The following is a 16,856-nucleotide window of genomic DNA, read 5'->3' as shown; positions in this document are numbered from 1 at the left end:
TATTTTATTCTCTTTGTAGCAATTGTGAATGGAAGTTTGTTCTTGATTTGGCTCTCTTTAAGTCTGTTATTGGTGTATAGGAATGCTTGTGATTTTTGCAGATTGATTTTGTATCCTGAGATTTTGCTGAAGTTGCTTATCAGTTTCAGGAGATTTTGGGCAGAGACGATGGGGTCTTCTGGATATACAATCATGTCATCTGCAAATAGAGACAATTTGACTTCCTCCTTTCCTAATTGGATACCCTTCATTTCTTTTTCTTGCCTGATTGCTCTGTCTAGAACTTCGAATACTGTACGAATAGGAGTGGTGAGAGAGGGCATCCTTGTCTAGTGCCAGATTTCAAAGGGAATGCTTCCAGTTTTTGCCCATTCAGTATGATATTGGCTGTTGGTTTGTGGTAAATAGCTTTTATTATTTTGAGATATGTTCCGTCAATACCTAGTTTATTGAGAGTTTTTAGCATGAAGTGTGTTGAATTTTGTCAAAGGCCTTCCCCGCATCTATTGAGATAATCATGTGGGTTTTGTCTTGGTTCTGTTTATCTGGTGGATTACGTTTATAGACTTGCGTATGTTGAACCAGCCTTGCATCCCCGGTATGAAGCCTACTTGATCATGGTGGATAAGCTTTTCGATGTACTGTTGCAATCAGTTTGCCAATATTTTATTGAAGATTTTTGCATCTATGTTCATCATGGATATTGGCCTGAAGTTTTCTTTTCTTTCTGAGTCTGTGCCGAGTTTTGGTATCAGGATGATGTTTGTCTTATAAAATGATTTGGGAAGGGTTCCCTCTTTTTGAATTGTTTGGAATAGTTTCAGAAGGAGTGGTACCAGCTCCTCTTTGTATGTCTGGTAGAATTCAGCTGTGAACCCATCTGGACTGGGCTTTTTTTGGTGGGTAGGCTATTAATTGCTGCCTCAACTTCAGCCCTTATTATTGATCTATTCAGGGTTTCAACTTCTTCCTGGTTTAGGCTTGGGAGGATGCAAGTGTCCAGGAATTTATCCATTTCTTCCAGATTTTTTTTCTTTATGTTTACACTTATTTCTCATGTTTTCATTATACCTCCACTTAAAAAAATACGCTGAGTAATTTTAATTGTTTCTACACTGATTTCTTTGTAGATGCTTATTTTCTGTGAGGAAAGTTCTAGCAACACGTAGAATCACCCATCTTCTGTTTCTTGTATTATTTTAATTCTGACTTCTATGTTTCTTCTCTTCATATAATTTTTTATTAATTTTTGTTTTCTTATTCATATCATTATAATTCCATTCCCACAACATTTTTCTGATCTAATATTCTTCCAAAATTACTGTACGTTCTTCCAATTAAAACCTCTATAGAATATTCATTTGGAAAATATTGCTTCCACCTCTACAAATTCTCCCTTTTCTTTTGGACTCTGTTATTCTGAAACTGTCCCTCCAAAAATTATTTTTTTTCTCTACAATGGAATTTTTTTAAATGTATTTTTTCTAAAAATATTCAAATGATTCAGAAGTTAACAAAGTAGAAAATGTAAACTATAATACTAATCCTCACACTTTTTTTTAAACAAAAATCTCTAAGGTTCTGATGATCACTGGAATAAAAACCAGTTCTTTATTTTCACTGCCTTTGGCCTCTGTTGTCTTTAGTGTCTTTGATTACCCTCTTAGACAGTTACAGTTAGCACCTTTACCAGTTTGCTCTGATTTTTCTTCTTGATTGCTTCTTCAGTATTTTCTTTCAAGATTGAAGTTTCAATTTTATATGGACCTCTTCCTGTTTTATCCCTTTTTGCTCCTTCTCCTCTCCTTTTTAGCTTTCCCAAATTCCTGAAGTAGTAATGTAAAAATTCCCAAGATATTTTATGAGAGAGACACTTCCCTGTACTAGTGTTAAGAATTTTGAATGGGTATAACTTCACTGGGATACAGTTTTTGAACCTGCATCAGGCTTTATATTTGTTTATGTTCTTTATAATAGATCATAAAGAAATCTGAATTTTAGATATACATCTGTACAAAAATGTTAATCATCATTTTATTTGTAATTGTAAAAAACTGGAAACTAATGTCCATAATAGGGCAGAAGTTAATTATGGAGTAGTCATGGATGGAATTTTGTGTAGCCATTAAAGATTTTACAAAGATATTTTTAATGATGTGAGAAGGCACAAATACTAAGGGAATAAAAAGTGTGATTAAATTGTATAAATAGCTTGATCTTCATTCACTAAATTTAAAATTGTATAAATAGCTTGATCTTCATTCATTAAATTTAATCTGTATTTTGTGTGTTTATGTGATGTCAATGTAAGTGTATACATGAGTGGAAGAAAGTACTCCTAAATATTCGGAGTGACTTTCTTGATGGGACTGTGGGTTTTTTGTGATTTCCTTTTTGCCATTAAGAGCATGTATAACTTTCATAACCACAACAATATACTTGATTTTCAAAAGATATTTAGGATTTGATAGTATCGTTAACAAAAATTACTAATACAGGTTTGTGATGTGATTCAGATAGGCACTAGATATTGCATAGTTACAACCATGTTCAAATTTTATTGTTGGTAAAGATGACTACTAAATATGAGATTGGACTAATGAACAAACCTTGCTTATTTTGCAATTTTCGGTGTTTTTCCATTATAAGGCATATATATGTATATTGATTATAAAAAAACAAACACTGTGATGGTGTTTAAAGCAAATATATGCTTTTTTTTTGTAAACACAGTAGGTTCATCCTGTATAGTATTTGCAGTTTGCTTTTTTAACTTAATATCATCTTCACTTAAGTTGAAGACCATTGCATCTAAACATATATGGGTTTAGAAGAAGCAAAAATTTGCTTTTGCTGACCTTACTTTCTCCATCATGAAATTCATAATTGAAAATAGACTCTTTTGAGAACAGATCTTAAGAAAGATAACAAAATTAAAACAAAAAAACAAAAAATAAGCAATTACAGTTGTTTATTTCTTAAAATCTTTCTGTATTTGTATTTCTGATTTTTTTTTCTTTGATTTTTGGTACTGTATTTTTATTATATAATAGGCACAGGTTCAGTATCAACAGCAGCATGAACAACAGAAAAAAGATTTAGAAATCCTCCATCAACAAAACATCCAGCAGCTGCAACACAGACTATCTGATTTAGAAGCAGCTAATAAAGACCTAACTGAAAGAAAATATAAAGGAGACTCCACTATTAGAGAACTTAAAGCAAAACTTTCTGGTGTTGAAGAGGTATTGAATGTTTTTTTTTTCTCCCCCAGTTTAAAAGAACGTTTTGATTTGGTTATTTTAATTTGGTTACTTGTGTGGGTGGTGGTCCTCTGGATGCTCTGTAGAGTTCTCTTGTGTTAGGGTAGTCCATTCAGACAATGCAAAGAAAATTGAGAATTTGAAATTTGATAAAAAGCCTAATTCATAACAGAGCTGAGGTAACCTTGAATATTTTTAGTTAGGGTCTTGAGAGCGGATTACTAGCACAGCTGTCAGATTTTTCAACGTGTTTTTAATAGTAACACAGCACTTGTATCCTAATAGGATACTGCATTGACAGGGCTGGGTTTTTATTTTCTTTTTAGCCTACTTAACATATATCAAGCAATTATGAAATTTAGTGTCTAATAATAATAATAACAGTAATAGTAAAGATAATAGTTAATGCTTACTGAGCATTTTCTATGTGATAGGCACTGTTTGAAGTGCTTTATATTTATTAACTCATTTTATTGTTATAACAATACTTTTAAGGTAGGAACTATTATTATCCCCATTTTACAGTTGATGAAACTAAGGCGCAGAAAGATTAAGTTGCCTAAGGTCACATAGCCAGTGAGTGGAAGAACAAGGATTGGAACTCATCTGTTATTTGCCTGTCCTTAGTACTACCTTGTTCTTTCAGGCAACGGAGAAATTTTTATTTTATCTTATTTAAGTTCCGGGATACATGTGCAGAATGTGCAGGTCTGATACATAAGTAAACGTGCCATCGTGGTTTGCTGCACCTGTCAGCTCATTACCTAGGTATTAAATCTCACAGAAATTTTTTAAATCTTGCTATAGTGCCACGTTTGTTGTTGCTTTTACATTGATTACAGGCTTCTTTGTAGCATTATTATACATTATTGTCATATGAATTATTAGAAAACATATGTAGATTTTTTTGGTCTATATTGAAATACCAAAGTTACCAATGTTATTCTAGCTCACAAGACTTCTGACTCTATTTTACCAGCGTCATGCTTAGAAGCCCTAAAGCCTGACCAACTTTGTTCAGATCCTCATATAGTTCTGCCCCAACAATGGATGTATTTAGTTTTTCCTGCATACGCCCTTGACACTAGTTGTAAAGCGTTTGAAACTTCATGGTTTCAAAATTGGTAGTCTAAATTGGTGGTCTAAATGCTTCATTATAATGCTCTGATTTCATCTGTCTCAGCCCTGGAACTGGCCATTATATAAACAGAACTTCATTATGTTGATTTGATCTAATAAAACTTTTATATGATCTAATAAAAATATTTCCTCCAAGATTTGCATAAGACTTGCAAATTGTTAGTTCTTGGAGCTTTTTTTTTTTTTTTTTTTTTTTTTTTTAAAACCGCTGAGTATTCAGTTACCAGTTACCTATTTTAAGTTATACTTTTTAGGCATTAGTGCCGGAAAAACAACAATTGCTACCATTTATTAAGTTTTACTTTGTGCTAGCCAAAATGCTAGTCAATTTACATAAGGATTTTTATGAAGATTAAATGAAATAATTTATTAAGTATTTGTTATCATTTCCATTTTACAAATGAGGCAACTGGGATTTAGGGAGTTTCAGTAATTACCAAGATCACATAGTAGAAGAACCAGGATTTGAATTTTGTTTGATACTAAAGTTTGTGCTCCTAAAACCACTGTAGTATTAATACTGTATAATTATTTCTGGAAACTTTTGTTAAGAACAAAAACTATCTAGGAACACCAGCATTTGGGTTGGTATTAGCTGATTGGGAAGAGATCTATATTAGATTTTTTAAAAATCTATTTTTAATGAACAATTATATTCTGCTTTAAAGAGTTAACACAGCGATCCGGAAATGTTAACATTTATTGACATGGAAAGATATTTGTAATATGTGAACAAAGTAGATTATAAACTGCAGAGTATCAGCCTTTAAAAAAACAATCTGTATGTGTAAGCAACAAAGAAAAATGTTAATTCTAGATTGTTACTCTCATCCTTGATTACCCTTAGAATCAGTTGGGGTGATCTCAGAAAATTATTGTTAAAAGTTTTAAAGTTATGGTTAATTTATGCATAAATTAGAATTATTTTATTTTCCCTTGACATGATTGAATCAGATAGTAGACTATTTTACAGTTATATTCCAGATATATGCTACTATGCCATTAGAAAGACTTTCATGTTTAAAAAAAAAAAACTGTACTAAAACTTTAAAATTATTAAATATATTTTTTATATGTTAGACATCTTAATTATAAATAACCAGGTGAGGCAACTTTCCTTTTTCATAATACATAATTTCTTTCTTTTCCCACTCTAGGAGCTGCAGCGGACTAAGCAAGAGGTTCTCTCTTTGCGAAGAGAGAATTCTACATTAGATGCTGAATGCCATGAGAAAGAAAAGCATATTAATCAGCTACAAACAAAAGTAGCAGTTTTAGAACAGGAAATCAAGGATAAAGACCAGCTTGTTTTAAGAACAAAAGAAGCATTTGATACAATCCAGGAACAAAAGGTCTGCTTTTAAATTTTTCTCAGAAATTGATTGTCATATTTATAAATAAATGCCCTAATTATGCATGTTTTTAAAAAATATATCAGGTGGTTTTAGAAGAAAATGGTGAGAAAAATCAAGTACAACTAGGAAAGCTTGAAGCTACAATAAAATCATTATCTGCAGAACTTCTGAAGGTTTGTTTTAAAAATTTTATAGAATATTAATATTTCATTAGATTATGTGGAAATATACATATGAAGCTCTTTTTATAGGCAAATGAAATTATCAAGAAGTTACAAGGGGATCTGAAAACTTTAATGGGTAAGTTGAAATTGAAGAATACAGTTACTATTCAGCAAGAAAAACTCTTGGCTGAGAAGGAGGAAAAATTACAAAAGGAGCAAAAGGAATTACAAGATGTCGGGCAGTCTCTTCGAATTAAAGAGCAAGAGGTAGTGAATATTTTATATTTTTGTATTGTAACTACATTTTTTCCTCATGTATTTTAATAATTTCTGCTTTTTTGCATTAATGAATGGCTTTGGCCTTTTTTTTTTTTTTTTTTCCAACAAAAGAACATGACTGGATTCAACAGGTGTTAATAATCTGTTTTAGTTTGGAAAGTTAGTTATCATGATTCAAATACCTTGATTGCTTATATATGTATATGTTTGTATACACATGTAAATATTTTATTACATAATTGAGCTAATTCCTTTATTCTTATTTAATAATATTGATAGCATTTATTTAATAATTTAGTTAATAATACATTTCTTCAGTTTTTATTTTACTTTTATTTTGCTTGACTTATTGTGATGATTGATATATTTCAGGTATGCAAATTACAAGAACAATTAGAAGCTACAGTTAAAAAACTTGAAGAAAGCAAACAACTTCTAAAAAATAATGAAAAGTGTAAGTATGTTACACATTTATGTAAATGAAGTTTGTGGTTTTATACTTTTATTTTTTTGAGACCAAGTCTCACTCTGTCACCTAGGCTGGAGTGCAGTGGTACGATCTCAGCTCACTGCAGCCTCCACCACTTTGGCTCAAGTTACCCTCCTGCTGCACCCCACCAAGTAGCTGGGACTACAGGTGTGCACCACCACACCCAGCTAATTTTGTGGGGTTTTTTGTAGAGATGAGGTTTTATCATGTTGTCCAGGCTGGTCTCAAACTCCTGAGCTCAAGTGATCCACCTGCCTCAGCCTCCCAGAATGCTATGTCTAGGTTTATAGATATGAGCCATTGTGCTCAGCCATAGTTTTATTCTGAACCCAAAAATTTTGTTTGAATTCATAAAAGCGTAAGTATTATAAATCTAGTTATTGTCTAATATATAAGTAATTTCTGTTTTAAATATACTGTTTTAATGTCTTTGCTATAAGTTTATATCATCTGCCCAGTAAAATAGTTATCTTTATAAAGCAAACCATATCCCATATGCCAGTAACCCACAGTTAAAATTGTTGAAAATGTTGACTGTAATTTATTGTTTAAATTCTTCACTACTCCTTTTCTAAATTGCTGTGTTTACCTAATAATAACCATATGAATTGTTTGAAACCAAAACATAAAATTAAGATTTTAACTAACATTTTCTCAGTTTATATTACTGGGTATCATACATAAGACTGTGAATTTTAAGTAAACTATAAGATATTCTAAAAGTGAAAGCTTTCAGAGAGTTGCTTGACCAGCAGAAATATGTGCTTCGAAGAGTAACAGAATAAGGAGTCCTATGAGGCCGTTTCTAAAATAAGAAACTTTAATAACAAAAATTTAGGTGAACCTGTATTGCTCTCCTGTGGTGTCAGGTAGTGGTAAAGTTAAAATTAAGGAAATCTTAATGTAATTTTTAAATGTTTAAGATGATTAGAAAAATAAAACAGTGAAAATTCTTTACCTTGCTTCTTGTTCCTTTAAGTAATCACATGGTTAAATAAAGAACTAAACGAAAATCAGCTAGTGAGAAAGCAAGATGTATTGGGACCTTCTACTACTCCACCTGCCCATTCTAGCAGCAATGCAATCAGAAGTGGAATTTCTCCTAACCTGAATATGGTAAGATTTAAAATAAGATGTGAGTGATGTTAGTGAATTTCCTGAAACAAAAGTATTCCCAGATTGTTAGGAAATTTCCATTATTTAAGGTGCTGGTACCAATATAAAGCGGAGTCCTATGGTTATTAGCACTGAAATAGAGTTTAAGTTACCCCTAGAAGTGGAACAAAGACACATTTACTCTGAACAAAGAGGCTGAGTTTCAAGGGCACACCTCTTTATAAGACTTGATTGGATATCAGAATCTTTCAGCGATAACTAAAGTAATACCAAATATACTGAAAAACTTTAAAACACACACATGTAAAACATTTAGGAGACTTCAAGAAGAGAGAATTCAGGGTTTAGGCTTAAGCATAAACTGAATTCTATCAGAAAAAAAGAAAGTAAAAAAGAAAAAAAGTTCTATAAGCAGGCTTGTCATCTCTAGATTCTATAAGAAACTGGTTATAAGATAGAAGCTTTCTAGCTCCCAGGACCAGATATTTTTCTTTTTGTGACAGGGCCTCGCTCTATTGCCCAGGCTGGAGTGCAGTGGCAGGACCATGGCTCATGGCAGCCTTGACCTCCTGGGCTCAAGAAATCTTCCTGCATCAGCCTTCTGTGTAGATGGGACTAAAGTCATGTGCCACCACACCCAGCTAATTTTTGATTTTTTTTGTAAAGATCAGGTCCCATTATGTTGCCTAGGTTGGCCTTCAACTCCTGGGCTTAGTTAATCCTCCCACCTCCGTCTCCCAAAGTGCTGGGATTATAATTGTGAGCCCCTGTGCCCAGCCTTGCTTTTTTTTTTTTTTTCCCCCCTGAGAAAAAAGGGAGGCTGGGCATGATGGCTCATGCCTGTAATCCCAGCCCTTTAGAAGTCAAGGTGGGTGAATCACCTTAGGTCAGGAGGTCAAGACCAGCCTGTTCAACGTGGTGAAACCCTGCCTCTACTAAAAATACAAAAATCAGTTGGGCCGCAGCAGTGCATGCCTATAATCCCAGCTACGCAGGAGATTGAGGCAGAAGAACCGCTTGAACCCAGGAGGCAGAGGTTGCAGTGAGCCAAGATCGTGCCACTGCACTCCAGCCTGGGTGACAGAGTGAGACTCTGTCTCAAAAAAAAGAAATGGAGAAAAAGAAAAGCAGCTTCTTACATGCAGCGGTTGTTTGGTACTATCAGGTGGTTAGCCCTAGGTGCCGCTAGGAGCTTACTTAGCATCCACACAGGCCTTGGGGCTCTCCTGTTGAACACAACAATTTCACAGAATATTTACATTAGACAAGGTTACTCTGTGACTCTGTCAATACAAAAACAAAACTATTTCATAGTCATATCTGAACACAGAAATATGAACATTGTTAAATCACAAATATGGCCCATAAGCATCCTTTTATCCTGGCTAACATGAACGGCTGCTGCCTCTTTAATTACAGCTTTGGCCTTAATACGTTATTCCTGTCTTATTAGACAGGATTTATTCGGATACCCAGTCATACATTTATCCCCATTTCCCAGTAACTTCCAATCCATAGCAAAGCACCACTTAAACTGTTTCTTAAATCACCTAACATGTGCTTAAATCCAATAAATAAATCTCTTTTAATACCCACTTTTGGAGATACCCATGTTTCTTTATGGTGTGCAGTTTCCCTTGTTGCAAGGAGCAATTAATCCAGCTTGTATATCTATCTATACATGTGTTCCTGGTGGTCTTTGGCTGGAGGGCATTGGCAGAAGGTTTAAAATTCAGATGCCTAATTGAATTTTTAATATAATCTACTGTTGTAAGTCATTGGCTCTGTTTAGGCAGTGAGCAAGGTGAACCCACTGGGTGGTTACACACACACACAGGTGCCAAGTATCTCAAAATCCAAACTCCGTATGGTTTTGGTCACAAGATCTTCCACCTACTAGAGTACTGGATGTCTAAAAGGGGAATGATTGCTGTTAAATTGGAGAAAGGTACAGAAAGAAGTGCCTGGGGCTGAATTACAAAGTTAAAATAATTTTTTGACTGGCTTAACCTTGAATGACAGATGATAGCTGTGTAAAAGGTGTTTTTGTTGTGCATCCATTGTGTGCACAAATGCTTCTTAAGATTTGTGTTCCAATTGGCCTCTTAGAATAAAAATAAACTTTGTTTTCATAACATTGGTTAATGTATGGTGCCAGTATATTGAAAATTAGTGGCAATACCAATTATTGTCTCAGTCCATTTTAAAACACTGATCTTGTTTTTAATCAGCCTGACAAAATTATTTTTATTTTATCTCTGATTGGCCTATTGATCTCTAGACTCCCCTGTTCTCCCCTTTTTTAGGAGACTTAGAGTGAAACAAGTTGGTTCAGAAGCTTGGCTTTAACTTAGTACAAAGGCACGCCCAGTAGTTTGTTTTATCCAAGCTTGCACAGCTACTTTGAAATGGTTCAAAGTTATCTCAGCCTCATGGTAGATAATAAAGCAGAGTTTTGTGGTGGTGTGATAAACAAGACTAGCCTCTGTAATAGAGCTCTAATTATTAGTTACTATAACAGATGCTAATGTCTCCTGATCAGCAAATACTATTTACAATTAATTTTTCATGTTTAATCATCTTTGTTTTTATTTTTAGGTTGATGGTAGACTGACTTACCCAACCTGTGGGATTGGTTATCCTGTCTCCTCTGCATATGCATTCCAGAAAACCTTCCCTCATTCGATATCTGCCAAAAATACCAGCCACCCTGGTTCAGGAACAAAGGTAACCAAATTAACTTACACGTGTTCTGGAAAATATATAGCAGCTTATTAGCATACAAACATTTTGCATCTTTTAAAGGTTCATTTATTCTTTTAGATATTCAGTAATGTATTAAATAAATACATTAGCAGTAGTAGGTAGTGTATTCGATAAATACATTACTGAATATCTAATATCTGTGTCTACAGGAAATATATGCACTGTATATTTCTTCAGTCACTACAGAAATATATGTCCTCTATATTTCTTGAGTCACTGTAGTTTATAAAATCTTGACATCAATCTATTTAAACCTTATTACCACTCAACCTTTTTTTTTTGTTTTTGAGGCAGAGCCTCACTCTATTGTCCAGGCTAAAGTGCAGTGGTGCAATCTCAGGTCACTGCACCCTCTGCCTCCTGGGTTCAAACCATTCTCTTGCCTCAGCCTCCTGAGTAGCTGGGATTACAAGGTGTACACTAGCCACACCTGGCTAATTTGTTTGTGTTTTTAGTAGAGGTGGGGTTTCGCCATGTTCGCTAGGCTGGTCTCAAATTCCTGGCCTCAAGTGATCTGCCTGCCTTGGTCTCCCAAAGTGCTAAGATTGCAGGCCTGAGCCACCATGCCTGACGAACCTTTCCATTTTTATTCTTCTACTTGTATCTCCTGCAACTCTCAAGCCTAACTAGGATTTCTGACTTCATACTGTTGAAGTCTTAGCTATGATTTGGAGTCCATTGCTAGAACTTAAAGGTCTGGTAGGGCAGGCTTAAATCAAATTCTACAATTTAGTTCTGACATTATCTCAGATAAGATATGACTAGCAATCCCTCCAATCCTTGGTTTATTTGTTAAGGCTTTCTTCTATCCACTTGAGTTCTTTTTTTTATCATTTTTATTATTATCATAGATTTATATATTGTTTAATATGTATTATAATTTTGTTTTCACAGTAGTTTAATTTACCCCGATCAGTCACTCCTTTTATTTTCATTGCTAACTTAGGGTTCAGATTTTTTTCTTAAATAATGAGACGAACATTTATGAAAAAATATTTTATGAAAGATAAAATTGGCTGGGTATGGTGGTCCACCCCTGTTATCCCAATACTTTGGGAGGCTGAGGTGGGTGGATTACAAGGTTAGGAGATTGAGACCATCCTGGCCAATATGGTGAAACCCCATCTCTATTAAAATACAAAAAATTAGCCGAGCGTGGTACCATGCACCTGTAGTCCCAGCTTCTCAGGAGGTTGAGACGGGGGATCGGTTGAACTGGGAGGCAGAGGTTGTAGTGCACCAAGATCGCACCACTGCACTCCGGCCTGGCAACAGAGCAAGACTCTCTCAAAAAAAAAAAAAAAAAAAAAAAAAAAGATAAAATTGAGGACTTTGAAACTGGTATTATAAACTTTATCAAATTAGGTCTGGGTTACTCTAAAAATAAGTTGGCTGTGTTGCTTAGGAATGTGCTCTGTGTAGCCATAGCCTTATTATCACCAGGAGCTATGGAGAATTCTCAATGAAATGAGAATTAAGCCTGAGTTCTTATGCCTGGAATACTGTTATGTAACGAGTACTTAGATGCATATAATTGGCTCTTCTTGCATTGTTTATTAAGGAGAATTAGATAAGTGCATTCAAAGGAATGCTATTTTATTATCAATATCAGAATACTTGAGTGTGGTTGCATCTTGGGATCTTTTTTTCTTTAGAATTATGAGTGAATTCACAGTTGTTTTTATTTTAAACAACTTTCCAGGAATATATATATGTATATATACGTGTGTGTGTGTGTGTGTGTGTGTGTGTGTGTGTGTATATATATATACACACATACATACAAACACAGTATATATGTGTATGTATATGTATACACTATATATATATTGTCCAAAATGAGGACAGGTGCCACTAGAGACAGTTGTCTACTTGGTAGGACTAAAGATGACTTATAAAATAATAACACTCTTGTGGAATTAGAGGAATCATTGTAATAAATATGTTCTTAAATTCAGGAGCAAGACTTTCAGTGTTTCTTACGTCGGTGATCTCCATATTCTTTTGATAATGTATCCTTAACAGGAAAAAAAACTAAAATAAACAAAACATTTTACACTCTCATCTCAAATACATTAATGTTTATTATTTTACATTCCCGTCTCAAATACATTGTTTATTTATTTATGCATATACTACTGAAATACTATATACTGTATAATTATTGGTTAAGAAAGTGGAACCTGATGTTAGGATTTAAAACCTGCCTCTATCAACATGAAGTTGATGAAGCCACTGAACAACAAACAACATTCAACTCTTACACTTCAGTTTCCCCACTTGTAAAATGGAGTGATAATTTTCTCTACCTTACTAGATTATTGAGTTAAGCAAATTAATGCTTAGAATAGTACCTGATACATAATAAATGCTTCATAAAAGTTATGTATTATTAATAATAAAATATATTCAAAAATAGAAATTAAGGAATGAGACTAAAAAGGGATGTAAATGAAAGTTGTAAGAGTTTCTTCTCAGACTCAGTGAATGGTCCTAATTACAGCCTACTTTGTCCTCTCAGACTCAAAGGTGATCATTGATCTAGGTAGTTTTGTGCTAACAGCTATGTTGATTAAAACATGTACTTTTGAATTGCAATTTTTAAAAATCACTCTTTTATTGTGTGGCATTGAACTTATGATATACCTGATATCTTAAAATGTTACTGTCAAGATTGAATACATTCAAGTAGATGTTTAACTGGGAATGTAAAATAACAAGAGAAATCCGGCAAGAAAGAAAATAATGCTGAAATAATATGTCAGAATATTTAACAAGATTGTGCTATTCTGACAAATAGAACAAATACTTGATAATTTTAAAGCAAGATAGACAAAACTACTTGTTTTTTCTCTTTTACTTTTGAAGACAATGATAGCCAAAAATTTATTCATTGAACAAGTATTTAATGAATGTCTATCTGCTATGGCCAGGCATAGTTCTAGTTGCAGGAGATCACAGCAGTGAACAAGACAAACCCTCTGACACTACGGTGCTTAACATTTTGTGGTGAAACACCATTAGATAGTAAATTGCAGTGTCTTTAAAACTAAACTGTTTATTCATTCATTCATTTATTCATTTATTTTTGTGACAGAGTCTCACTCTGTCACCCAGGCTGTAGTGCAGTGGCGTGATCTTAGCTCACTGCAACCTCCGCTTCCCAGGTTCAAGTGATTCTCATGCCTCAGCCTCCTAAGTAGCTGAGATTACAAGTGTGTGCCATCACAGCTGGCTAATATTTGTATTTTTTGTAGAGATGGGGTTTCACCATGTTGGTCAGACTGATCTCTAACTCCTGACCTCAAGTGATGCACCTGCCTTGGCCTCCCAAGTGCTGGGATTACAGGCGTGAACCACCTTTCCCAGCTTGGGTGAAATTCTTGATTTTCAAGGTCAGACTTTCAACAAGGAGATTATGAAGTATGTGGTTTTCTGCAATGAGAAAGGAGCCTGATGATTGATGTATTTATCTTTTTTTTTTTTTTTAATCTGGTTGAAAGGTTTAGGGAGACAATTCTTTTTATTGTTAAGGACCAAGAAACAAAGTCTGGAAATGCCGTACACAGTGGTCATGACCTACAAAATAGTAGTGGAGTGGAGAGGAGGCACAATAATATACAGCATTATTTTGAGTAAGCTCCAGCTTTTCATTCTAACACTTGAACTCTGGAGAGACAGCCGTCCTTTTTCATTGAGCCAGCAAAAGAATGGAAATGTGACTCAGTTTATCAGCTCCCACAGGGCGGGCAGAGCAAGAGGCTCTGTTAAGCTGGTTTTGGGAGCCCTCGTCCCAAACACAGAGTGGTTGCTGAAAGTGGTCTCTGGCGTCCAATGATGGTGGCTGGTAGCTGATCCTGGGCTCCCTGGGTCCTAGGCATCTCTTGATTCTCAGTGATGAACTTGTCAGTTGATAACAGCCAATGCGGACCTGTTGACAAATTACTCTGAATTACTCTAAGGTCTCTTTTGGCTTTATTCTCTAGGGTTTGAGTTTCTGTAGGAACCTTTACGCTTTTATTTTCTCTGAAGGAATCTCTTATCCTTCTGCCAGCATACATTCTATAATTGTAGGTGCTGAAGTGCTTGTTTTCTCTGTGTCATCCAGTATAGATCTAACATATGTGTGTGACTGGAGGCTCCCCAAGGCCTTGTTGCCTCAATTTCTTTATCTTGATGGTGTTTGGCCTGTGTATTCAGAGAGATTTTGTCTACAGATAGCATTATTCAGTTTGATTGACCATTTAATTCACCTAGATGGGTTCTACATTTTTTGTTTATGTGGTAGTAACTGTTTTTAAAAATAGATAATGTGTAAATATGAGAAGCTTCCAGAGGTACAAAAGGATGTACTATCTAACAATCCCTACTGTGGTTCCCAGTCCTCTTCTCAGAGAAAAATACTGTTAGGAATTTCTTGTGATATATTCCAAAAATATTCAAAGCATATATAAGACCATATGTATGTGCATATATAGGTATGTATGTTCAAATATTTGAGTTTTTATATATAAGCATAAATAGTACTTGTGCTTGTTCTGTGACTTGCCTTTTTCATTTAATGGTGTTATGGAATAGGTAACTGCAGTGTATCTGAATGTTAGTTTTTGTTTCTTTTTAATGACTTCATAGTATATATGGATGTACTATAATTAACTAATATTCAGTTTATGGATGATTAGGTTTTTTTTTTGATCCAGATGTTTATACAGTGCTCCAGCAAATATCTTTGTACATGCATCTTGGTGGCCTGGTCCAAATGGTTTTATAGGATACATTGTTAGAAGTAACTGTGTCAAGGGCATTTTTGCATATCTGGTGACTAAAATAGTACCTTAGTGTGATGTTAATTAACGTTTTTTTGATTATTAAGGTGAGAAACATCTTTTTATATATTTATAGGTTATATTTCTTATTCTGTAAAACTTCTGTTTATTTACTAGTTTTTGTTTTCATTTTTCATTTGTTTGTTTAGCAGTAGAAATCTCCCTGTATTGCTCAGGCTGGCTTCTAACTCTTGGGCTCATCTGATCCTTCTGTCTCAGCCTCCTAAGTAGCTGGGACTATAGGCACGCACTATTGCTCCTGGCTCTTTTATTCATTTTTTTTTGTTGTTGTTTGGGAGGTTTAACATTTCTAAAATGGTTTTGAAGGGTTCTTTACAGATTCTGGACACTAATTTACTGTTGCTTTTATGTGCTATTTTTCAGTTTTTGGTTTGTCTTTACTCTTCATTATAGTTCCTTTTTTTAGGTTTAAAGATTATTAAGGTATAATTTACATACCATAGAATCCTTTCATTTTAAGATTAGTTCAATAATTTTAGTCAGTTTATAGAGTTGTGAAACTGTTATCACAGTTTAATATTGGAACATTTACATTACCCTAAAAGTGCTTTAGTGCCTGTTTGCAGTTAATCCATACTCCCACTTCTAGCCCTGGACAGCTACTGATCAGCTGTCACAATAAGATTTACTTTTCTGTATTTCATATTAGTAGAGTCATAAAACATGTAGTTTTTTGTGTGACTTGTTTTTTTTTTTTTTGAGATAAGATCTGACTCTGTCATTCAGGATGGCGTTTAGTGGCACAATCATGGCTCATTGCAGCCTTGATGTCCCTGGACTCAGGTGATCCTTCCATCTTAGCCTCCTGAGTAGCTGGGACTACAGGTATGTGCCACCATGCCTGGCTAACTTTTTTTTACATTTTTTATAGAGATGGAGTTTTGCCTTGTTGTTCAGGCTGGTTTCGAATTCCTGGGCTCTAGGCATCTGGCTGCCTCAGCCTCCCAAAGTGCTGGAATTACAGGCATGTGCCACCATGCCTGGCCCATGTCTTTTCTTTTCACTCAGTATACCGTGTTTGAGTTTCATCGAGGCTGTAATGTGTATCACTAGTTTATATCTTTTAATTGCTCGATAGTATTTCATTGTGTTGATATGCCACAATTTGTTCATTCATCACTCGATGGACATTTGAGTTTTTTAAGTTTTTGGATATTGCAGATTAAACTGCTGTGAACATATGTGTAAAAGTCTTTGTATTTGTTGTGGGTGAGTACATAGGAATAGAATGGCTGGTGGCATATGTTTGATTTTTAAGAAACTACCAAACTTTTCCAAAATGGTTTTACCATTTACCACCAGCATTGTGAGAGTTCAAGTTGTTCTGCATACTTCCAACAGTTGATATAGTCAGTTGTTTAATTTTAGCCATTCTAATGCATACCTACAAGTACCTCACTGCAATTTTAATTTACGGTTCCCTAAAACCTGCTAAA

The 16,856-nt window shown here is 34.5% G+C and overlaps 1 protein-coding gene across 4 annotated transcripts in view; it reads left to right on the top strand.

Annotated features, from left to right (window-relative positions):
• Positions 1 to 16,856, top strand: part of SASS6 (SAS-6 centriolar assembly protein) — a 60,217-nt gene that overhangs the window by 20,120 nt on the left and 23,241 nt on the right. For all 4 annotated transcript variants that reach the window (XM_032262936.1, XM_032262934.1, XM_032262933.1 and 1 more), the window contains 7 exons: positions 3,054 to 3,245; positions 5,561 to 5,755; positions 5,842 to 5,931; positions 6,010 to 6,189; positions 6,574 to 6,655; positions 7,671 to 7,807; positions 10,406 to 10,534. In XM_032262936.1, the coding sequence (XP_032118827.1) occupies positions 3,054 to 3,245; positions 5,561 to 5,755; positions 5,842 to 5,931; positions 6,010 to 6,189; positions 6,574 to 6,655; positions 7,671 to 7,807; positions 10,406 to 10,534 (1,005 nt within the window). The remainder of the gene's footprint in view (positions 1 to 3,053; positions 3,246 to 5,560; positions 5,756 to 5,841; positions 5,932 to 6,009; positions 6,190 to 6,573; positions 6,656 to 7,670; positions 7,808 to 10,405; positions 10,535 to 16,856) is intronic.

The sequence above is a fragment of the Sapajus apella genome, unplaced genomic scaffold (assembly GCF_009761245.1).
Source record: "Sapajus apella isolate SASKATOON/1434 unplaced genomic scaffold, GSC_monkey_1.0 scaffold133, whole genome shotgun sequence".
Taxonomy (NCBI): domain Eukaryota; kingdom Metazoa; phylum Chordata; class Mammalia; order Primates; family Cebidae; genus Sapajus; species Sapajus apella.
Note: the sequence above shows the minus strand (reverse complement) of the source record. Positions and strands in the feature narration are given on the sequence as shown.